The sequence below is a fragment of the Eleginops maclovinus genome, chromosome 20 (assembly GCF_036324505.1).
Source record: "Eleginops maclovinus isolate JMC-PN-2008 ecotype Puerto Natales chromosome 20, JC_Emac_rtc_rv5, whole genome shotgun sequence".
Classification (NCBI taxonomy): domain Eukaryota; kingdom Metazoa; phylum Chordata; class Actinopteri; order Perciformes; family Eleginopidae; genus Eleginops; species Eleginops maclovinus.
The window spans coordinates 29,558,483-29,583,931 of NC_086368.1; the positions used below are offsets into that span (position 1 = coordinate 29,558,483).

Below are 25,449 nucleotides of genomic sequence, written 5' to 3' on the forward strand. Positions count from 1 at the left end.
TGTGTGTGTGTGTGTGTGTGTGTGTGTGTGTGTGTGTGTGTGTGTCCTCTAATCACCTGGCTGAATACAAACTAGTTGGACCACTTCCAGAACAACTCGTGCAGACATGCTCTGCAGGATATTTAGGTGTTAAACTAAAGCTCCCTGTTCGACTCCACCGGGTCACTCTGCTTTTATGAATGAACCATTTTATTCACAGGTTCTCCTTTAATTTCTCCTGGAGTCAATAGAGTAGAATGGGAGGATGAGTAAAGTAGAAGTACTCAGATCTTGTACTTGAGTAAAGTAGAAGTACTCAGGTCTTGTACTTGAGTAAAGTAGAAGTACTCAGATCTTGTACTTGAGTAAAGTAGAAGTACTCAGGTCTTGTACTTGAGTAAAGTAGAAGTACTCAGATCTTGTACTTGAGTAAAGTAGAAGTACTCAGGTCTTGTACTTGAGTAAAGTAGAAGTACTCAGATCTTGTACTTGAGTAAAGTAGAAGTACTCAGGTCTTGTACTTGAGTAAAGTAGAAGTACTCAGATCTTGTACTTGAGTAAAGTAGAAGTACTCAGGTCTTGTACTTGAGTAAAGTAGAAGTACTCAGGTCTTGTACTTGAGTAAAGTAGAAGTACTCAGGTCTTGTACTTGAGTAAAGTAGAAGTACTCAGGTCTTGTACTTGAGTAAAGTAGAAGTACTCAGAGCTGGTAAAGGGCTAAACAATGATATCATTCATATGTAAATGTACTTTGTTTATGAATCAGGTTACATATTCGTCTCCTCTTTGATCACCAGCAGTAATTACACGTTAACCACATTCAAGTGGAATTACAGTTCTTACAGTGAGTCACTCCGCTGTCCTCAGGCTGTCTGCAGACGTGCCGCTGCAAAGGGAGTGTAATCCCTTTACTGATGGAAATAATAATAATAATAATAACAATAATAATAATAATAATAATAATAATAACAATAATAATAATAACAATAATAATAATAATAATAATAATAATAATAATAATAATAATAATAACAATAATAATAATAATAATAATAATAATAATAATAATAATAATAATAATAATAATAATAATAATAATAATAATAATATTGAAGAGTGGTTTTTAGTTTTGCAAAAGCTAGATATAATTGTGACATTAGATGTTTCAATGTAAAGCTTGTTGGTTTTACTAATGGATCAATAACAAATACCTTTTTACATTTCTTTATTTGCTCCTATTTTATTTTATAGTTTTACATTTAGACCATTTTTTAAATATATTAATTTTTTAAATGTATTTGTTCTTTTTTCCTTTAAAAATGTGTTTTATATAATGTGTTTAAAATATATATCTTTCCATATGTCCATGTTTGCTCCTATTGAACATTCCTCAGTATTTCTCAGTTTTTTAAATATTTAATATTCATAAATGGATTTTTTTTTTACATTGATTGTATTTTACATTTTAGTTTACCTTATCGAAGCAAACCTACCTGAGTAAAGGTAATGACTGTCCCCGGTTGTAAGTTAGATATCCCACAGACGTCCCCTCTTTATACATAAGACCTAAATACTGTTGCTGCATGTTTTCCTGTGTTATACAAAGCAGGCGGCATCATGAGGGGGGGTTTAGTGAACCTGTTGGGACAAGTCCTGCAAGTTTCCAAAGGTGTGAAGGTTGCGTTGGTTGCGAGCACCGGGTCCCTCTTTGGGGCTGAAGAGCTGATCAAGTGTCTCTTTTCTGGCCTCCTCTTACCTGAGAGCGGCCACCTGTTCTGTCACTTGTTCGGCCTCGTCTTTGGTTTTGACGTGCAACACTTGGCTCTACATCATGCTCACACATCCACACCTACACCGCTGACACACACACTTCATATTGGTAGCTTTCCTTTGGTTTAGACACTTACTCTTCCTTTACTAGTGACTCGTGTCCTTTCCCAGTCTGCTGCCATGGCCAAGATCCAGACCATAATGCGATACAGTATATTTAATTATATCTGAAATAATTTTTCCAGCCTCTGGTATTTCTAAAATGGTTCTTAATAATAATAATAATTCATTTGATTGATTTGAGAATTTTTGAGTTTCTATTGTTTTTTTAATTGACTTAAATAAATAAAATATATATATATATATATATTTATATATATATATATATATATATTTATATATATATATATATATATATAAATATATATATATATATATATATATATATTTATATATATATATATATATATATATATAAATATATATATATATATATATATTTATATATATATATATATATATATATATATAACATGTATACTTTATTAATCAGGTAAGTCACGTTAGAAAGTCTTCTTTTAAATGAAGCCCTTGAAATAAAGGGTCAAACAATATCGCAGCTAAAATATAAAACCATATTTTATCGTTTAATTTCTAATTTAATGACATTTTAGTCTTCAATTCTATCTTGATTATTTTCCACCACGGTCACAATATTAATAATCTTTATTTTTGTTACCTCCCTTAATGAATAAAACACACACGTCCTGGTGTTTACAGACACGCTCATAAAACGCAGAGCCAAAAGCGTTATTCATGTTTACAGCGCGCACTTAAACCACAACCGGCATTTATTGAATATTTCTCTCTTACGTGGGAGTTCAAGAGCCGCCAGGGTTATACTCACACACACACACACACACACACACACACACACACACACACACACACACACACACACACACACACACACACACACACACACACACACACACACACACACACACACACACACACACACACAAAGAGACTAGTTAAAGTACCAAAAACGTTTCCCTTATTTATCTTTCCGTCTCTTTTCTGCAGCCATCATGAGAATAGCATCTTTTAACGTCCAGAAGTTTGGAAGAAGCAAAGTGTCCGACCCGGTTTGCCTCGCAATCCTGATCAAGGTAACAACAACTCAAGATTCCCACCGGTGTGTGTCTGCATGTTGAGGTTGTTGGGAGTGACTTTGGATGAAAGTGAAATGTGAGAATGAAGCAGTTTAAAGACTTGAGATGTTCAAACTCTCGTTTCCTCCGCAGGTCATTTCTCGATATGACATGGTTGTGATCCTGGAGGTGGTGGACAGGAGTGGAGACTCTGTGAAAACCTTGCTGGACGCACTAAACCAGTGAGAATTATTATAATGAATGTTATAATATCTATTATTATTAATATTGAGTGTTTGTTGTATTCATTATTATTCAATTAATAAGAGCGCCAACAGTGTGGACAAGATGTTTAAAGCTACGTTAGAACAAATGGAATAAACATCTCCTGTGTGTGTGTGTGTGTGTGTGTGTGTGTGTGTGTGTGTGTGTGTGTGTGTGTGTGTGTGTGTGTGTGTGTGTGTGTGTGTGTGTAGAGCGAACAAGAAGCATCACTACACTCTGAAGATCAGCAGCCGTCTGGGCAGAACGCGCTACAAAGAGCAGTTCATGTTCCTGTACAGGTGACGCTGAAACCTACAGCGTGCGACTCTGAAGCTGCAACATGAAAATCATTCCTGATTTACGAGTGTGTGTGTGTGTGTGTGTGTGTGTGTGTGTGTGTGTGTGTGTGTGTGTGTGTGTGTAGGGATGACCTTGTTGACCTTGTAGGCTCCTATCAGTTTGATGACCAGCTGACTGAAGGAGGAGACGTTTTCGCCAGAGATCCGTACATCCTGAGGTTCAGATGCTTGAACACAGGTAACAGACGCAGAGTTTCAGAGCTGATCCATCCGGGGAAATGTGTGTTCTTCATGTTTGAATTGTTTTAGTTTAAGCCTTAATGGTTTGTGTTTTCTAACAGTGCTGAAGGACCTGGTGATGATTCCAGTTCACACCAAACCGGAGGACTCGGACAAGGAGCTCGACGAGCTGTACGACGTCTTCCAGCACGTGAAGAAGAAGTGGAGGACTGATGTGAGGATCAGTAGTGTCTGAATACTGCAGAACACACACGGTGGTCTCAATGCAAACTGGTGTAGTTCCGTCATTAGGAAGGGACCTCCACGGCTCCCTCCACAAAAAGTCTAGTGTGTTTTTCCGTTGGGTTTTGGATTATTGCAGAAATGAAGCTCTGTGGGAAACAAGCAATGACAGCTCTGAGATCCTTTGATGACATTTTCACTTTTTTCTCTGAATTCCAGAACTTTGACTTTCTCTGAGAATTCTGACTTTTCTATAATTCAATCACTTTTCACAGAATTTTGAATATTTTTGTCTTGATATTCAGACTTTTTCTCAGATTATAGATTTTTGACATGATATGATTTGGACTTTTTCTGACATTTTTTACTTTTTCAAAATTCAGACTTTTTCTCGTAATTTTGACCTTTTCCCAGAACTTTGACTTTTCTCTTAGAATTCAGACTTTTTCTGATCATTTTGACTTTAATTTAGAATTTAATATTTATTCCACTATTCTGACTTCTCAAAAAAAAGTCTCAGAATTTTGACAGAGAAGAATTGACTTCCTGGAGAGTGATCAGAAACTGCTGAAAGCCGACTCATTCCAGAGTTTGTGACTCATTCCTGCACCTCTACATTATGTATTGTGTTGATGTTCCTCCTGCAGAACGTGATGATCCTCGGGGACTTCAACGCTGACGGTCTCTACGTCTCTAAGAAGGAGATGAAGGGACTCAGAATCCGCAGCGACAAGAACTTCCACTGGCTGATAGCAGACGACGTGGACACCACGGCCAGCCACAAAAACAACCACACATACGACAGGTAACACACACTCACACACACACGTAAACAACCCGGGGAGTTTCATGCTGGTATTTAGTTGTTTATTTGTTTCCGTGTCCTGCAGGATCGTGGTGTACGGAGACGACATGCTGCAGGCCGTCGTTCCCAACTCTGCAAAACCTTTCAACTTCCAGAAGGCTTACAGACTCACCATGGAGCAGGTCTGAGCTTATCTTTAGAATCACATGAAATAAAACGACTCAGTCTGATGTTTTCTACACTTACCAGGTTGGCAGTTAATCCAAATCAAGTAGAAGCTTCTTATTGTCAATTAATTCATCTATCTTTTTTTTCCAGACTCTGAAGGTGAGCGACCATTACCCAGTGGAGGTGAGGCTGAAGTCCCTCAACAGCTCTGATGATGAGGAGGAGGAGGAGGAGGAGAGGATGGTAACCTGCACAGTTATACTTACTATTATGTCCCTTTAATACTACTACTGATAATAATAGGGATACAATCTTTATTAAGCTGAGGTCTTTTGTTTTTTGTGAATAAAACAACTTGCTAAAACTAGCTTGAAATCTCTGTGTGTTTGGGTGCCCCGCCTCTATCAGGGGATCTATGGAAGGTGTAAACCAAATACAGCAGATAAAATGCTAAACCTTATCCAATAAGAGCAGGACACACACATATAACCTCCACCACAGACACACAATGCAATGTTAAAAAGGGTTTTCTGTCTTACACACACTTTTGACAGGATTTTCAAACATAATGTTTACAGACACGACTTCAGTGGACGTCACACGTTTCAGATTCATTTGATTATTGTACATTTCCGGATGTGTCCCTGAGCAAGGCACTGGTCCTAACAATAGGATGGGTTAAATGCTGAATGTACATTTCCCCCCTGTGGGACCAGTAAGGGCATATTATATTTTCCATGGACACAATGAATGAATATATATATATATATATATATATCTATATATATATATATATAGATATATAGATATATATATATCTATAGATATAAGGGGGGCTTAACACATACATTTTAATATGCTAACAAATAAATAAATGACCTAGCGTTGTTGAGACAATTGTTGCTTCTTTTAAGTACCTGCCACACACACACACGCACGCACACACACACACACACACACACACACACACACACACACACACACACACACACACACACACACACACACACACACACACACACACACACACACACATGCACAACTTTGGATAATAACGCCATTTTCTCATTTGCTGTTTTGGACTTTTTGTGTTTCAAACCTGCTGTATTTACATTCTGGGAACAATTCCAGCTTTCATTTCTCTGTGTCTTTTATTGGTCCTTTTACTTTCATTTCTTCTGTTCTGTTTCTTCTGTAAATACTGCATGTCTTCTTTTTATTGCACTTTCTAACCTCTTATGTTTAATATTTTATCTGATCCTTTATTTGTGATCATTTTTGACCAACTGTCCCGGAAATCTATTTCTCCCGGGATTATTAAATATTTGGATTCTGAATTTACTTCATGAGTCGTTATTTCTCCACCAGAAAGTGAAGAGTTTTCCAACAACATGGAACTGTGTATTTCAAACCCACCCTGGCTGCAGCGCTCACCTGGTTTCTCTCTGCAGGTGTGATACCCCAGTTTCCCCCGACTCCTTCTCGGACGAGGATCTGCTGGAGCTGCAGAGAGGAAACCTGATGCTGGAGAGGGAGAAGCTCAGCCTGGAGATCCAGATCCTCCGCATGAAGGTGGCGAAGATGACCGGCGGGGACAAGAATTAAACAATGACCTTCTGAAACCACACGTTACCTTCAGAACCAGTTCCACCCTGACTGTACCTCCAGGCTCTACACTGGTCTGCTTTCTCTCCCACACTCTGACTGAAACGCCTCCATTGACCTCCTCAGTGAAATACATCAATAATGACACATTGCACGTGATAGGCTAAGGGGCGGGACATCACTAAGTGGTTGACCAATCACAACAGAGCTGACCAACCTCTATTCATTTTAAGAAATTATATTTTTTTATATGCTTTTGAAATACATAATTGAATCTTTTATGACTGCAAACAAAAGGTATCTTTACTGAAAATATATATATTTTTTAAGATGCTTGCTCTCGCCTTGAGGTGATGTTGTAAAGCTTTTATATATTCTTTAATAAATAACAATCATTGCAGAAAATCTGTGTATTTACCGAGCCGTTACTGAGCTGTTGTGTTTATTTACCGAGCTGTTGATGTTTCTTTACTGAGCTGTTGATGTTTATTTACCGAGCCGTTGATGTGTTTATTTACTGAGCTGTTGATGTGTTTATTTACTGAGCCGTTGATGTTTATTTACCGAGCCGTTGATATGTTTCTTTACCGAGCTGTTGATATGTTTCTTTACCGAGCCGTTGATATGTTTCTTTACTGAGCTGTTGATGTGTTTCTTTACTGAGCCGTTGATATGTTTATTTACTGAGCCGTTGATATGTTTCTTTACTGAGCTGTTGATGTGTTTATTTACTGAGCCGTTGATATGTTTATTTACTGAGCCGTTGATATGTTTATTTACTGAGCTGTTGATGTGTTTCTTTACCGAGCCGTTGATATGTTTATTTACTGAGCCGTTGATGTGTTTATTTACTGAGCTGTTGATAGCTTTGAGTTTTATATTGTCGGTTACTTTGAACACCATGATATCCAACACACCACAAATGGAAATGACAGGCAGTAGTTATTACAAAACCTTTATTAGTATCTCCCTCTTTACAATACAACAAACATCAAAAGAAAACAACTTGGTGGTGATGTGTGTGTTTCTGGTTTAGTTTCATATGGACACAAAATACGGTAGAAATCTGAATGTTCCCCCAACATTTCTAAACTGTATGTGAAGATGTTGGTCAGTGTGTGACAGAGTTAAGATGTGTGTACTGCGAGTCAATGAATCCTGTACATGTTCACTGGTTAGAGCAGGTCTTTAGTTTATTGGGGTTGGTGAGTAACATAGCAAGTGGAGTCTTCTCAGCGGGCGAACACACATCCCAGACACACAGCGCGACACCGGGAGCACACACACACACACATCGTCATCAGATCCACATCTTATTTCTTGCCGGATTTCTTGATGCCAGTGCCGCCTGCAGGGAGAAAAGAACAGGAAATGAGATTCATGTACGGACAAACGGGGCAGCAGCGCCTCAGGGTACGCTCGAATGGTCAGTTTAATTTAGGACCTCAGTGGCCGCCATGATAAGAGCTGTTGGAATTCTCTAGATGAGAGGTAAGGAGCTCTGAAGCTTCCTTTATAACCTCCTTTAGGAAACACTGGACCTTCCTTTACGAAAGGAAAGGAGAACATGCTGGGGGACAGCATAAGTTTCACTTTGCTTTTTTATTTCAATTCCAACATTGGTCCTGAAGAGCATCCCTCTCTCTGTTGTCCTCGTTCATAAAGCAGAAACAGCACCATCAGAGAGCACGGTGCAGAGGAGAGGCTCTCAGTAGCTTTAGAGGAGCTGTAGTTCCCCACAGCAGACGCTCATTAATGACGTCCTTCATCATCAATACGTGGAACAGTGTCGGTCAGTCGGATTCTCAAAGCACCGCTGTCTCTTTTCCCAAGTCCTTCTGAATTCTCCTATCCACTATTCCTTAACCCCGTGACGTTTCACACAGAGGTCAAGGAATAGTAGATAGGAGGATACGATAGGAGCTGATTTTTTTTGACAATTCGACCGTACCCTAAGTCTGTAGGGGACTTTGCCTTGGGACCAAAGGGTCGCCGGTTCACGCCCCAATCGGACCGTAAAACATGGAGTGGACTCGTAGCTGGAGAGGTACACTTCACTTCCCGGGTCCTTTTGATTTTGATTTAGAATCTTAATATGAAAAATAGCTCATAGGTATAATAACTTCAAAATGACACTTCATTAAGACTGAGTAGCGCTATAAATCTGGGGATATGATTTGCATATTGACACAGGTGTGTTAGATGTGCATTTTAGGAAAATGGACTTATGTAAATGACTCCATAGCATCTACTTTTCTTCCAACAACATTTCTTTTTGTTCAATCTGAGCCGGTCTGACAGAAATCTATGCATGCAAACTACCAAATAAAATATCAGCTTTTCTAGAAACTAATAAGGATCACCAAACTTAAAACAATATTTTGGTATATCTAAAAAAGAGTTTGGATAGTGTACACTCTACAGTAGTAGTCCCGTTGACCCCTGGCATTAAGCATCAACTCCTTAAATGTGTTTGTGGCATGTTAGTATTGAGATAAATAAGAAACAAATGAACTGCATTAATGCGTTTCTGGTCTTACACATCGGTCCTTTTCCTGAAGCTTTGGCCTTCAATGCTTCCAACGCCTTCTGCTCCCCCTTCTGCTTCTGCTTGAAGGCAACTTCCTCCTGCACACAAACACAGTTTACAATAAATTAAATAAAGCCGTTTCATGACATCACCTCTAGTTTCTCTGCACATGTTCTTCTTGTGTTGCGTATCTCCATCTCCAGTCTCATTTGTCCCTGTTTACATTCAGCCTCATGTGTTATGCTAATACTGCCACTACGCTTGGGGCGTTACCCCAGCCTGCATTTCAGCAATGCGGCAGGGCAAGGAGTCCCCAGGAGACTTCTTTCACTGTCGCACTGCTCGAGCATCTTTCACCACTCTTCCAATATTGCGGTGTATGAAAAATCCATATCATACGGTTTAAGGTTCACGGTATGAAACGGTATACCTCCCAGCACTATATCGGCATCAAATATCAGATAGCAATACAAATCTAATTTCCACTCCAAAAATAAATGCACATTACATTACAGAAATATGCATTAATGAAAAATCATAGTATAGTCCAAGTGGATACTCACATCATCCATTTCCTTGTTCTGTTTCTTGGGCGCCTTCAGGGGCTTCTTTTTGCCTCCTGTAGACAAAAGACAATACAAGTTATAAAAGCTGAATAACAAATAGATATGGAACTCCTCTTTTAAATCTGAAACTGCTTTACTTTGCTCATCAGAAAGGATTGTCTGCTTGTTAACTTAACATAGAGGTAGGACCTGCTTTTTAACATACCATGAAATCAGCCTTAAAATATCGCGAGATTTAATTTTTTGCCCGTTGCTAACAAAATAAGAAATGGGGGAAAATACACTTAATACTTGGTTAAATTAACCAATCCAAGAAGATTTATAAGGCCGAGTGTTACAGACGATGGCATTGATTATAATAATCTCTAAATACATCGTGTAATCAATGTATTCGCTTCCTAACAAGTAGAACCATATTAAAGTGTCAGACTTTGAATGTGGTTTTGTGAAAGAAAGGCTTCATAACTGACGCGCTCGCGAGAGTTCCACATTTCAGATGTAAAGTAAGATTTTAACACAATAAGAAAAGAGTCCACTTAATATTTGGTTTAAATGAGCTATTCGAACCTCCTTTTTGAGCCGAATGTTGTAGACAACCGTAGTGGTTCTAAAACGACCTAAATACATCTTTTGTTTAATGTATAATCTTCCTAACAAACACATAATAATTACTGCGGCAGATTTTCAGCGTGGTTTGGTGAAAGAAATGACGTCATTGGACTCATGCTCTCGTTAGCATGTTAAGCTAATCCACCCAGTAAAACACGCTGCCTGCTGACAGAAACACATAGATAAATATTTTATGACTATCAGATAAAATCAGGTCTCACCTTCTCTTCCGGACATTTTTAAACCTCTTCGCAGTAGTTTTTAAGGAAAGAGAAACTGGTTTTATGTTCTTCTGCCAGTTGTGAATACGCGCTAGCAAGACCCCAAAGTGAACTATAAACTGGAAGTTGAAGGACCGTTATGCGCCTGAACGAAAATCCGACCTCACCAGCGCCAACCGTTGAAGCAGATTTTGGAAATGGTCGTAGTGGCCGAACGGTGGTACTACAACTCCAGTGACGTCATTGTGGCCAAAAAAATCCTCTTTCCAATTGACTTACATTGGGGAAAGAGACGTCTTTAAATCGGCGTTAATTTCTTTTTTTAACTAAATAAAACACCCAGCACGAACTCTGATATAGTCCTTATTTAAACCATCAGGGTGTCAAAGTTCACAAATTCGCAAAAAGCTGAATCCAGAGTTATTTTACCTCTCCATTCATTTGACTGAGCCGAGAGCGGGAGATCCGGGGCGGGGCTTAAGGGAAACTCAAGTGCGCATGCTCCATAATCAAAAGCACCCGGATGATGATGGTACATTTCGGGCTTCAAGCGCCACTGAGCAACTGTCATTGGAATGAACGGGATTGCTCTTTATAGCTAACGAATTAGCCCAAAGAAACTGCGTCCTTGTGCCATGCATGCTCTCACAACACTGGGGGAAACAGGTATACATGTTCTACATCCTTGCAATCTGAGTGAAACTATAACATCTTATGTTTATAATACTTTAAAGTGAGTTTACCGGTAACTGGTAACAACGTGGAGCTAAAGGCTAGCTGGGGATGAAGCAGGAAATAAACAGAAGTGACAGATAACCTTGGAGGAAAAATGCTATTATAGCTCTCTTAATTATGTTACACCCTTTAAACTTCATTATATTAAGTATGGGTGGTTATTGATTTGATTTATCAGTCAGTTCTAGGAGTTTGATGATGAAGTCTCTCATCATGTTTTGAGTGCAAAATGCTTATTAATCAGGTTTTCTCTTTTAGTTAAATGTGAATAAGAAGTTGGCTATTTGTGGAATTAAAAGGTCTTTCTGCCACATGTATACTTGGAACCTTACACCAACCAAATATCCTAAAATCTAAACTGATGTAACCCTTAAATGCTCACAAAACATATATTTAATAATTAAAAATGTGTTTAAAATATGTAGGATAAAGGAAACACATGCTTATGACAAAGGGGAAATAATGGTACAAATTGAATGGATTTCAGAGAAGAATGACATGTTTAGAAGTCCTTAAACATTTAGATGGGTAAATGATAAACAATATAAATCAAATACTGAATAAATGTATGATATTTCAATGTTTTTTCACAGGTTCATGTTCCAGATTATGTTCAGTAGCAGTGAAAGGAAAGCTTTGACAGTTTTCAAGCTGCACTCCTGACTGCTGCAATGAGGTAATTCTACACAATATGGTCCGTTAGAAAAAGAGCAGACTTTTCTGTTGGCTGACTCTAATGATTAACCACATTATCTTTACTGTTTCAGGTACAGAGGAGCCCAGATCTGTCTCCGGGCTCATGGTTCCCGCTGTCTGTCCCGCCTTGTCCTGCCCAGCAGAATCAGTCTGATCCGGACCTACAGCGCTCAGCATCAGCCGGGCTCCCCTCCACCTACTAACCACACCCCTCCTGATGGGAAGGGTAGCTCTGAGGTGGTGAAGGAGCGTGCCCTTGCTGCACTACAGGTACAAAATAAGCAACTTTCCAGACCAAATAAACACACCATTTTGATCTGAATCTGAAATAAACGCAAAGCTAAATTAAAACCTCTTTCTCTCTTCTCTCCGTCCTCCAGCATGCAGGTGAGTTGGGTCGTCAGTGGGGTCAGAGGTCAGCTCAGGCCGCCAGCGCCTCCCTGAACTACTGGTGGGAACGATACGAGGAGTTTGTCGGGCTCAACGAGGTCCGATCGGCCCAGACCCGAGTCAATGAGGTCAGTATGGAGCTTAAAAGGTGGAAATCCAGACCCTGATGTGTGTTTACAGTAGTAAACACTCGATGATCTGCACAGTTTGCACGTCTCATTGCTGCCCGGTGTTATAGAGCTATTGTACGAGCTTTAGCCCAAAGCTACTGTGGTGTTATAACCTGACTTTACAACACGTGTGTTTCTTCCAGGCGGAGTCAGCGTTCATGGTGGCCAGGGGGATGGTGCGCGAGGCTCACGGCAGCCTAGAGGCGCTGCAGGTCCGTCTGAAGGAGGTCAGAGACCGGCTGGACCGGGTCTCCAGGGAGGAGGCGCACTACCTGGAGCTCGCCACGCAGGAGCACAGACTGCTGCAGGTGAGCTGAATGTGTGAATCAACACAGGTGCAGAGAAACCAGAAAGGAATGCTACATAAATGCCAACATTTTTATTTATTCCTGACATTGATTGGTGTAGATATTACTGTTTGTCTGGTAGCTAGATCTGCTAAATAATGTCCTTGAATATGTAATGGTTTTTAAGCTTGTTAATAATGCCCCCCCCCCCTGTCTAGGAGGAGCGTCGCCTCCGGATAGCGTACGAGAATGCTGAGGAGTCGGAGCGGGAAAAGTTTGCCTTGTTCTCAGCGGGCGTCCGGGCGAGCCACGAGAAGGAGAGAACGAGAGCGGAGCGAACCAAGAACTGGTCCATCATCGGGTCGGTGCTCGGGGCGCTGATCGGGGTCATGGGGTCAACGTATGTCAACCGAGTCCGCCTGCAGGTGAGAAGACTATTTGGGGAAACTGATTGCTGCATATCTAGTAAAGTACATCTCAAGGTCAGTTATCTTTGGTTTCCACTGACTCTTCCTCTCCACTCGCCTGCAGGAGCTGAAGAACCTGCTGCTTGAGGCGCAGAAAGGTCCGGAGAGTCTGCAGGAGGCCCTCGTAGTCCAGGCAGGGAATCACCGCCTGCAGCAGGACGAGCTCCGGTCGCTCATCGACAGCCTGAGACTCGCTCTGAGCGACGTCTTCACCCAGCGGGACGTCGTCCTCCTGCAGGACAACAGGCCCCCGACCTCAGACTCACCCTCCATGCCTCTCTCGGCCCTAAAGGAGCTCAACATCAGCAGCCAGAAGACCGAGACACTGCTGGAGTCTCTGGAGCCTCGACTGGGACACCTGGAGGAAGGACTGGGGAGGGTGGAGGGGGAGATGTCTGTGGTGAGGAGGCTGCTGGAGACGACACCACAGGCAGAATCACAGACCGAAAGACAGCCGCTGTCAGACACATTAAAGAAAGCAGAGCAGGAGGAGCGGTGGGAGTCGGAGGCGCTGGTGAGGCGTCTGGAGGAGACCCAGAGGACGCTGGGAGAACGCATCAGGACAAACAATGTTTACAACGCCGTGTTCACGTACACCGCCACGCCATCACCGTGTCCGCCGTCTACCTGCTGCTCAGAGGAGCCGCTTAGAGACGCTCACACTGGGACCAGTCATATGATGGGATTGGATGATGCTTTACTGTCAGATCAGGAATGAAATGTCTCCTGCAATATCAACACGGACACGTATGAAAACAACAGACAAGAACAGACGTATGTTGAAGACCCTTTAACGTCTGATCTGAGATTAAACTCTGAATCAGGGTCGTCTGATCACAGAATAAATGTGCTGTGTTTCAAGTCAGACACTTCCCTCACTGCACTGTGTGTCGTACACTGTGAACACTTGAGGACTTTGGGAATTTGGACCCTGTTGTGTCTCACAGGAAGTGACGATTGCCACTGTTAGCATCGTTAAGGTACCAAATCCTTACAGACTGCTTAATCAGCCCCGAAAATGATCAGTGGCTTTTTCAGTTTAGTGCAGTGTACATTTGCTATACATTGAATAAACACTACTGACTTTTATTTATTTAGCGTTCAACATTTCCACTTCTGGACCGGTATGAGAGCTCTTCAGGTACTAAAGTGTACTCTCTTTTGCCAAGCGTTGATTTGGAGCGTACTCAAAACAGCAGAAAGCTGAGTAATTTAATTTGTGTAATAATCTGATTACAGGTGATGTGCTGCTGCTGTTCACTGCACTTCTTTTTGCCTCTGAGTATCTATTAGATCTCAAGATGAATCGTGAGAATGAATTCAAGCTGTGCTGCATTCAAGACCAGTTACCTAACGTTAGGAGTTGCAGCTTTCACTACCTTCAGCCTCTGTAACGCTCACGGTAACCTGAGCGTAATAAACAAATAAAACATGCAAGCTATGAAGTTACATCCTTAACTTCCCCTCTAGGTGCCTCATGGTGTTGTTCCTCTGCTTTGGGGCCACTGGTTATGTTATTTCTCCACCGAGGCTTCATCAGACACTTAGACAAACGACCCGTTAGGAATCGCCTGTCAGCGTAAAACAATAAAGTATAATTCCAGAATGAAAACGTAGAAACTGATTTAGGTTTTGCAGATTTTAACCTCCAGTACTTGAATGTGTGATCAGGATGATGATGATGATGATGATGATGATGATGATGATGATGATGACTAATGTGCTTTATTGTGTCTTTAATAAAGGACCAATCAAATGATTTTGAGTGACTGATGAAGAAATGCACACATCAATTATTTTTGAATTATTGATGAATTTGACTACTTTTTAAATGTTAATATTGGCTTTATCATTAATTGATTAATTGATTAGTCGATCAACAGAAAAATAACGGACATCCAGTTTGGTTATGGATTGATTATTAAAGTCGTTTTAATTGCAAAATGTCTGAAATATGAAGATTTCCAGTTTTTTTTCTTCAGTTTTTAATCAAATTAAAGTGAAAAAACGAAGAGACCACTCAAACTTTTTCTTAAATCTTTATCTCTACAGGTATGGCAGCCATTCCAGTGTGTGTTGAATTCCAACACAGAGAAACATTACCAGTAGTTTACAGAATACAATTAAAACAACAACATTTAACTCAAAAGACCAACTTATAAAAAATAGAACTAGAGAAACTGATCATGCTGACGTGGTCTCTTAATTTCTCCGGGGCTCTATGTGTGTTTTGGACTGACAAAGCATGACGTTTATTTCCAGATATCACCTTTGAATGAAAAACTGAAGGACATTTATCACTAATCGTTCAAAATTGTAGATTGAGAATAGAAGTATTGTTAATTTGCAGCCTCAAAACCAAAATATCAAAAGAGTCAAAGGAAACATAAATATGAGTTTGTTTATTTTTATTCCCCAAATGATTTGTTCCTTGCTTGTGAACCACAGTTTTTAGGCATTCAATTGTACTTTAACAGACTTTATCAATGACCACTGTCAGAAGGAGGTTTTCTCTCCCAGCAGCAGAACATGTGACATGAGGTGAAACTCTGCAAACATCAGGACAAGAAACCTCAAATTTAAACATGTTTTGCAACATAAAAAACTGCAGCTGATGTAAGATAGGAGATCATTTGGCTTACTCAAATATACATAATTCATCAGCGCAGGTGTGAGTCTTTAAGATTTAAAGGAGAAGTCGTGCAATTTTATTCTACACATTTGTTTCCTACAAAAATCCTGTTATTTCTCCCAAAAAATCCACTTTTATTTCTTTAAAAAATCAGATCTTCTTTACATTTATTGATTTTTTTTCTTAATGCAAAGATAAAACATATTTCTTTATACTTTCCACCATCTTAACAACAACAAACCTTGGTTGGAGACTTTTATCGAGTAGTAAAACATATTCAAAAATAAAATAGATAATTACACCGAACGTTTAGAATGCACCCTGCACAATTATCCGTTCTTTATGTGGAAAATTAAAATGGGTTCTCTCGTTAAAGGTTGATTTATTTGTAGGGTTTTTGATTGTCTTATATCATTATTAATAAGAGCATCAGCGGAATGCAGTGATGTAAAAAGAAGGTGCTTTAATCCTGTTTATACTGCTAAACTCGACCTAATCCGGATTCTGTTCTGAGCCAGATGTATGTTAACCCCTCCTCACAAAGGCAGATGTACAGCACACACACATTCACACCGCCGTGTCAAGAACTGCATGACCTCTGTCACGTGATGACCCTGAACACATCGCCCCCCCCCATCCCCACCTACTCCAGTACACGTCAGTGTTTCCACTCCTGCAGGTAAACAGTGTTCCTATGAGATCATGTTTATTAGTGACCTGCGGCTCCAAAACACCTGCAGGACGCCCATTTAAAAACAGAGTAGACTCTTTTCAAGCAGCTTCACTTTAAAATCTGTCTCTTCAGATTGAAACCTAACATTAAAATCCTCTATTCTGTTAAAATAGAGTATTTTATGGTAGAAATGGGTCTTAAAAACTGGATAAAAGTCGTTGTATGACAGCTAGAGCGTCATGTGTGTTTGCGTTTCCTCACCTGCTCCTGTCGCGTGAGTTTTGATGCTACACCATTAGAAATTGTGCTTTATTTCCTGAAACAAAGTCTGCAGAAAGGTCAACAAGAAAGACAAAGAGAGACAGGCCTGAGAAACTGAGATCACAGAAAAAGAGGAGGGTTTGAAGTTGCAGTGTTTTTGTGCTTTTTTATTTTGTTGATGATCAGCAGCTGACTGTCGTACAACCTCCTCCCGGTCAGGATTCCTTCACAGTGTCTCCCCTGTTCTCCTCTGATAAAAAGCAGAGAATGTAGGATCAGAGTTTCTCCCAGTTAGGAAGACTTTACTGGAGGCCTGGAGTCGCCACCACAAAACAAACTATAAAACCCTTTAGAAATCCTGTATAAAGCCGTTAAACAGCCGTGTTGCTCCTGTGAAAACTGCGGCTACAAGCTAACGTTAGCTCGGCTTGTGTCTCTGATATCTTCAGATCCAGTCCCATCAATAGAATTCTTCGTCCGGTTTAAACATCTACAATAATTTGAAAGTGTGTGGTTAAAAATCTGGTTTAAATTTGGATAAAAACTCAACTTCTGGCAGACGATGCTAAATCAAAGGGGATACAAAGCCATTACAGAGACTAGAGGAAACATGGCCTTCATTAAAATACGTGTCATAATAAAATGTATCCGAAACTCTACTTCATACACACCACTGGTCTGGTCATTTTAAGACATTTGTTGCTTCTACTAATGTTTCAATGCGCCTGCAGGGGCGTTAGATGAGCATAGAATAATGATGTTGAGCTGTGACTGGTGGAAAAGTTTTATAGCCCTGGATTGTAAAAAAACAACCTTAATTGTTCTGTTATCTTTGGAGGTAAATTGAGCTCACTTTGGAAAAGTTCAAGAAGCTGTAAATAATTTACAATACATGATGTATTTTAATCCAGGATCTCACGTCTCCCTGCCAAGGAGCGTTATCTGCTGTCTGATAAGGATGCAGGGCCTGACTGACATCACTGGTATGCAAACAAAATATTTACACACAGACACACACACACACACACACACACACACACACACACACACACACACACACACACACACACACACACACACACACACACACACACACACACACACACACACACATGTTCTATTATCAGCTGGTACATTTCCAAAATAGCTCCAGAGTGTTTCCTGAAATCAACATTTGTCCAATTTATTTGTCTCTCTGCTTTTTTGCTTTGAGCTAAAATAGACCAAGAGAAGGAGCACACACGTGTATATCTGGTATTATACATTATTATATTACCGTGCTGTGCAGAGGTAGCAAGGTATAATCTAAGGAGGTGGACTTTAATGCAAGAAGTGCAAAATGAAATGCAAAGTATAATGTGAACGTTAAGACATTTATAATCAAATTAAACAAAATACGATAATTTGTTCCTTAAATCAGCCTTGAACTTTGAAAATAACTCATTAAACACCCTGAGTACTTCAATTACCTTTCCTATCTTGAATTTTGTGTAATCAAAAGGCCCTTTTTCATTATATTTGGTCAACTGTCAACACATTTGCTGAGGTGTATCGGTGCATAGCTCTCTATATAACTCTCTATAGGAGCTCTGCAGTTTCACAAACGGTGCTTTTATGCAACATTGTGCAAATTTATCCAAGGAATGCGTCCTCACAACAAAGGTACTCTGTGTTGTTTAGTTTCAAACATGCGTTTTGATGTCTGCGGGTTCTGGCTGACCCAGTAAATCCCCCCTGAAGCCGTCCAGGACAAAATCCAACAAGACGGGTTTATTCTACAAAGCAGCTTTACTAAGAACACCTGATGCAAACAAGACTGGTTAAAAAAAACGATCATAAAGAGACCCTTCTGCTTTCATCGTTCCTGTAGTGTGATCTATAGGTTTCAGTGCATGTAAATGGTCTGCAAAGGCTAAAATCTGATATACACCTGAACATCAGCAGGAGAGGACTCTTTAAAGTAGAGACACTACATACTGATATACACCTGAACATCAGCAGGAGAGGACTCTTTAAAGTAGAGACTCTACATACTGATATATACCTGAACATCAGCAGGAGAGGACTCTTTAAAGTACAGACACTACATACTGATATACACCTGAACATCAGCAGGAGAGGACTCTTTAAAGTAGAGACTCTACATACTGATATACACCTGAACATCAGCAGGAGAGGACTCTTTAAAGTAGAGACACTACATACTGATATACACCTGAACATCAGCAGGAGAGGACTCTTTAAAGTAGAGACACTACATACTGATATACACCTGAACATCAGCAGGAGAGGACTCTTTAAAGTAGAGACTCTACATAGTGATATACACCTGAACATCAGCAGGAGAGGACTCTTTAAAGTAGAGACTACATACTGATATACACCTGAACATCAGCAGGAGAGGACTCTTTAAAGTAGAGACACTACATACTGATATACACCTGAACATCAGCAGGAGAGGACTCTTTAAAGTAGAGATGCTACATACTGATATACACCTGAACATCAGCAGGAGAGGACTCTTTAAAGTAGAGACACTACATACTGATATACACCTGAACATCAGCAGGAGAGGACTCTTTAAAGTAGAGACTCTACATACTGATATACACCTGAACATCAGCAGGAGAGGACTCTTTAAAGTAGAGACTCTACATACTGATATACACCTGAACATCAGCAGGAGAGGACTCTTTAAAGTAGAGACACTACATACTGATATACACCTGAACATCAGCAGGAGAGGACTCTTTAAAGTAGAGACACTACATACTGATATACACCTGAACATCAGCAGGAGAGGACTCTTTAAAGTAGAGACTCTACATACTGATATACACCTGAACATCAGCAGGAGAGGACTCTTTAAAGTAGAGACTCTACATACTGATATACACCTGAACATCAGCAGGAGAGGACTCTTTAAAGTAGAGACACTACATACTGATATACACCTGAACATCAGCAGGAGAGGACTCTTTAAAGTAGAGACACTACATACTGATATACACCTGAACATCAGCAGGAGAGGTCTCTTTAAAGTAGAGACACTACATACTGAGATACACCTTAAAATTAACAATATGGCCCCTTCTAACAACAGTTTGAATTTATAAAAAAGTCCTCGTGCAAAATCTATTCAATTTCAATTTAACCCCTGCTGGGGGTTAGGGTTAGCAAGTTCAGCAGCCTGAGGGATTTAGTGTGTGTGTGTGTGTGTGTGTGTGTGTGTGTGTGTGTATGTGTGTATGTGTGTGTGTGTGTGTGTGTTTGACCTGTGTTTGAGGTTTGCTCATTGAAACAGGATCACAGGGTCAAACGTATGAGGGGGGTGTCTAGACATGTTCATGCGTGTGTGTGTGTGTGTGTGTGTGTGTGTTCTCCCTCTTTGTGAGGACCAACGTCTGAATACACAATAACTTTTTTAGGGTTTAAGCTGCGTTCAGTCCGACTGAAGCCTTCGTAAAAAGCTTGAAACTAGTTCAACTTCTTACCACGAAGCCAACTGACATCCTCCAGGAAGATGAGTACATGCACACACACACACACACACACACACACACACACACACACACACACACACACACACACACACACACACACACACACACACACACACACACACACACACACATTTCTGACATACTGCAGTTTGGAAAATGTCACACACAAGGAAATATTCCTTCCCAAATGTTCATAGTTTTGAAGCTGGATTAAATTAGCTCTTTATGGAAGAGAATCAGTGTCTCACAGGAAAGCTCTCACAGTACATTCCCCATGTTCTCTTCAATTAGTGGGATTAGAGCTTCTTGTACGCTGCGTTAATTAGCATTGGATCTGGAGCTATGCTAGCTTGTTCCCCATTTCCATTCTTTGTGCTAAGCTAAGCTAACAGGCTGTGGCCTAACATTAAATCTCAAATTAATTCCCAATAAGAAAGCAAATGTTGAACTTGTCCTTTAAGCTTTGATTGAGACTTTGTCAAAGTTTTAATCCAATACGTTAAGGCTTTATCAAAATCCTCTGCAGCCTCGCCAATCCGTCTCTTAGCGACACTGTTTGCTTTTTTGCCGGATTTGTAGCAAGCAAAGATCTTAACAGGACTCACAAAGGTTACCGGGTGGGGCTGAAACATGCCGAGCGACAGATGAACACAAAGAACATTTTACAACCGAACAGTAACCTGTTACCTCAGAGGAAAAACTGCAAAGTCACTCAGAGTTTCAGTCCTCCAGATATTTCTCCTGATGTTACGTAACGACATCTGTCGACATTTAAACGCTCTTTGCCCACGATGCACTTCTTCTGGTTTACAGAAATGTACTTCCTGTATTTCTGTAATGAAGTATAATGCTGTTTGCAAAATGGAAGTACTCAGATCTTGTTCTTGAGTAGAAGTACTCAGGTCTTGTACTTGAGTAAAGTAGAAGTACTCAGATCTTGTACTTGAGTAGAAGTAGAAGTACTCAGATCTTGTACTTGAGTAAAGTAGAAGTACTCAGGTCTTGTACGGGAGTAAAAGTAGAAGTACTCAGGTCTTGTACTTGAGTAAAGTAGAAGTACTCAGATCTTGTACTTGAGTAGAAGTAGAAGTACTCAGATCTTGTACTTGAGTAAAGTAGAAGTACTCAGGTCTTGTACTTGAGTAAAGTAGAAGTACTCAGATCTTGTACTTGAGTAGAAGTAGAAGTACTCAGATCTTGTACTTGAGTAAAGTAGAAGTACTCAGGTCTTGTACTTGAGTAAAGTAGAAGTACTCAGGTCTTGTACTTGAGTAAAGTAGAAGTACTCAGGTCTTGTACTTGAGTAAAGTAGAAGTACTCAGATCTTGTACTTGAGTAAAGTAGAAGTACTCAGGTCTTGTACTTGAGTAAAGTAGAAGTACTCAGGTCTTGTACTTGAGTAAAGTAGAAGTACTCAGATCTTGTACTTGAGTAAAGTAGAAGTACTCAGATCTTGTACTTGAGTAAAGTAGAAGTACTCAGGTCTTGTACTTGAGTAAAGTAGAGGTTTCAAGGTTTCAAGGTTTCAAGGTTTTATTGGTCATATGCACAGCAGATACAGCGTATATGTTGGCAATGAAAATCTTATGTCGCGTGCTCCTCCAACAACTCAACATACATGGTGCAAAAGATAAATAAAATAGTGAAAAAGAGAGAAGAATATTTACAATATTAACAATACAGATTTGAGGATGTGAAATATATACATATGTGGAATACATTGAGAGTATTTAAATACTTTACACTGTTGAATGAGGAGGTATGGACAGATGCATATATTATGTATAACAGATGTATATGGCAGATATGTATAATATATAGATATGTGTACTATAAACAGATATGTATGGCAGATGTGTATAATATATATATATATATATGTATGTGTGTACTATAAACAGATGTGAGTAGACATTCACACAGCTCAGGAGTTCAGTAGTCTTATAGCCTGTCTTATAGAAGTACTCAGGTCTTGTACTTGAGTAAAGTAGAAGTACTCAGGTCTTGTTCTTGAGTAAAGTAGAAGTACTCAGGTCTTGTACTTGAGTAAAGTAGAAGTACTCAGGTCTTGTTCTTGAGTAAAGTAGAAGTACTCAGGTCTTGTACTTGAGTAAAGTAGAAGTACTCAGATCTTGTACTTGATTAAAAGTAGAAGTACTCAGATCTTGTACTTGAGTAAAGTAGAAGTACTCAGGTCTTGTACTTGAGTAAAGTAGAAGTACTCAGGTCTTGTTCTTGAGTAAAGTAGAAGTACTCAGGTCTTGTACTTGAGTAAAGTAGAAGTACTCAGGTCTTGTTCTTGAGTAAAGTAGAAGTACTCAGGTCTTGTACTTGAGTAAAGTAGAAGTACTCAGGTCTTGTTCTTGAGTAAAGTAGAAGTACTCAGGTCTTGTTCTTGAGTAAAGTAGAAGTACTCAGGTCTTGTACTTGAGTAAAGTAGAAGTACCAGAGTGTAGGAATACTCTGTCACAATAAAGTATTCTAAATGTTCCTCCAGTGAAAGTAGAAAGTACTCTCCTCTAAATGTACTTAAAGTAGCGACAGTAAAAGTAGTCATTGTCTGATTGGTCCATTTCAGAATAATATCTCTGATATGTTTTATAATGATTGATCATTAAAGTGTTCTCAGAGCTGGTAAAGGTGCAGCTAGTTTGAATGCTTTGTATACTGCAGGGTAGCTGCTGGATTTACTGCAGGTGAACTGACAGTCTGATTTAAGGGGGATTATATTTACCATCATTCATCCTAATCTGTAAACTAACTCAAAGTAATTTGAATCCAGATTTTTGCTCAAAGATCATGTTTGATGAGCACACTGTAACAGACTTCATGTATGGAAGAAAATCAGTGAAACCTGCTCAGCTGCTCTTAAGGACTAACTTCACACTGCAGGAGAGGACACAAACAGACTGTAAGAAAAATGTGAAAGAGTCGACTTTAGACTCAGAAATGTTAATGACAGAGCAGAGAGATAATTTACCGTAGACATCAGAGGAATCTGGAGAGAAATGTGGGTCAAAGGCAAGATGAGTGAAAAGATAACAACATGTCAGGGATCAGTGGAAACAGTAACCTCAAAAATGCTTTAAACAGTGCGTTCAGCTGCATCACCAGGAACTTCCCCTCACACAAACACAAACCACGACAGGTTCAATGACCTCAGAGTTACAGGTGGTTTGATCCAACACATGATGGGCAATTGGCAAATAATGTAGCAGGTTTTCCCTTCCCTGCAGTAGGTTTTAGTGCATGTAAATGGTCCGAAAAAGGCTAAAATCCGATACTTGTAAGTGAAGCATGCAGTATTGCTTGACAGGTTTGTTATGTAACCTTCAATTATAAACCCTTTGTCGTAACTTCCTCTCACGACACCGCAGAACAGGTTTTTAATCTGTCGCTCACACAATGGAAGAATGCCACATGCTATCTGCTTTTGAAGTGTCGTGTTATAAGGGTTTTAGTGCATTTCAATGGTCTGCAAAGGCTAAAATCCCTGTGTTCCCTCCGGTCCCCCCCCCCCCCCACACACACACACAGACACGCACACACCCTGACTCCAGCTCACACACGAGATTAACATCCATCTCGCTCTCTGCAGTAAGGGGGGTTAAGCCATGTCTGCCAACACCTGTTTTAAAAAGTGAAGTCATGGATTAAAGGATACGTAAAGAGGGAGTTGTAATTTACATTCCTTCGAGTTAATCCCGTTTATTTCTTTCATGTAAAAGCTGTCAGGGCGGGCTCTGATTGACAGGCCTACCTGCTCAGCCTGTGGGGTTTACCTGCAAAGACTACTGAAGGTCAAAAATATAGTTTTGACTCCACAGTTCAAACGGTCCTGCCGTCAAACTAATGAGATCTCAAAGCCTCATCTCCTTCTTAGCACTCTTTACATTTGTTGGGTCTTGTCGAGCTAACTTGATTTGAAGGAATGCAGAAACTCAATGACCTTTAAAGGGCGCACCGTTTGCAGCTCAAGGTAGCAGAGCTAATGCAGCTGTTTAAGTGTTTTGATCTTTCATCCACAACCAAACAGTGTCATTAAAATCTGAGCTCTGGATGATCAGAGACTCAGCATGTCAGAGTGGGGCGAAGTCAAAAGCAAGAACCCAAACGCACGACTCAGACACAAAGGGTTTCGAAGAAAAGTCTTTCCTGGTGTATGCACAGTAAACAGGGTTTCCAAATAACCAAACCCTGTTTTGAGGAAACATCAAAAAACGTGGACCTGGCTTTACCCAGTGCTGGTTGTCTGACTCACACGATTAGACAAACTGGCACTGGACAAGGGGAGAGGACAATATACACACACAAGGAAGGAGGCACGGGTGGAAACAATCAGGGCGGGGTAGACAATCAGGGAAGTGGGAGACACACGGGGGCGGGGAGCACAGAGACCAGAAACGAGAGGGAGAATTACTTTTCAACATAAAACAGGGAGCCAGACAACAGAAAGACAGGCCGACTTCAGTTACCTTTGGAGACGTGACAGTGGCGTTCAATGGTGCCATAAATACACGTATGAACAGTACAGGTGAGGTCCAGAGCGGAGAGCAGCCAGGTGGAGGTCCTGGTTTCCCATTGGACGATGTTGATATTGAGGCTTCGGTTATGAAGCAACATGTTTTGCAATGTGTGGAGAATAATATGCTGAGATGTTTTTAAACCCTCTTGTGTCTGTTTGAAAAAAAAAGACGTGAAAGGAAGGATTGAGTCTAAGCTGGGGTCGGAAACTGGAGAAATTAGGCTTTAGTCCACCTGTTGGAACAGATCGTCCTGGTGGTGATTCAGAGGGCCGGATAAAAGATGCCCTACCCACACACACACACACACACACACACACACACACACACACACACACACACACACACACACACACACACACACACACACACACACACACACACACACACACACACACACACACACACACACACACACACACACACAAAAGGAGTTGTGAGAGTTATAAATGCATTGGTGACTGCGGACGTCTTTCACCCAGAAGGTTGCTGGTTGGATCCCAGTCCGATGTGTCCTTGGGCAAGATCCTGAACCCTGAGTTGCTCCTGATGGCCAACGGTGTGTGTGTGTGTGTGCGTGTGTGTGTGTGTGTGTGTGTGTGTGTGTGTGTGTGTGTGTGTGTGTGTGTGTGTGTGTGTGTGTGTGTGTGTGAGTGTTAGCTTCCCTAGAGCAAGGTGTA

At 40.4% G+C, this 25,449-nt stretch overlaps 3 protein-coding genes across 3 annotated transcripts; 2 read left to right on the forward strand and 1 right to left on the reverse strand.

The window, feature by feature from the left end:
- Positions 1–2,835: 2,835 nt before the first annotated feature.
- On the forward strand, positions 2,836–6,927 carry LOC134882700 (deoxyribonuclease gamma-like). The gene is given in 10 exon segments (XM_063910578.1): positions 2,836–2,921; positions 3,057–3,145; positions 3,380–3,466; positions 3,592–3,704; positions 3,808–3,920; positions 4,576–4,733; positions 4,819–4,915; positions 5,052–5,137; positions 6,351–6,379; positions 6,382–6,927. Coding segments are annotated over 10 exon segments (978 nt in total). The 5' UTR covers positions 2,836–2,840; the 3' UTR covers positions 6,507–6,927.
- A 518-nt stretch (positions 6,928–7,445) lies between these two features.
- On the reverse strand, positions 7,446–10,656 carry tma7 (translation machinery associated 7 homolog). Its single transcript, XM_063910576.1, has 4 exons — positions 10,433–10,656; positions 9,600–9,655; positions 9,047–9,134; positions 7,446–7,854 (listed from the first exon to the last, which is right to left on the reverse strand). The coding sequence occupies exons 1-4, from the start codon at positions 10,446–10,448 to the stop codon at positions 7,820–7,822; spliced, it is 195 nt and encodes a 64-aa protein (XP_063766646.1). The 5' UTR covers positions 10,449–10,656; the 3' UTR covers positions 7,446–7,819.
- A 303-nt stretch (positions 10,657–10,959) lies between these two features.
- Positions 10,960–14,936, forward strand: ccdc51 (coiled-coil domain containing 51). Its single transcript, XM_063910575.1, is given in 8 exon segments — positions 10,960–11,124; positions 11,761–11,843; positions 11,935–12,133; positions 12,244–12,381; positions 12,567–12,731; positions 12,929–13,135; positions 13,242–13,776; positions 13,779–14,936. Coding segments are annotated over 7 exon segments (1,299 nt in total). The 5' UTR covers positions 10,960–11,124; positions 11,761–11,838; the 3' UTR covers positions 13,829–14,936.
- Positions 14,937–25,449: the final 10,513 nt, after the last annotated feature.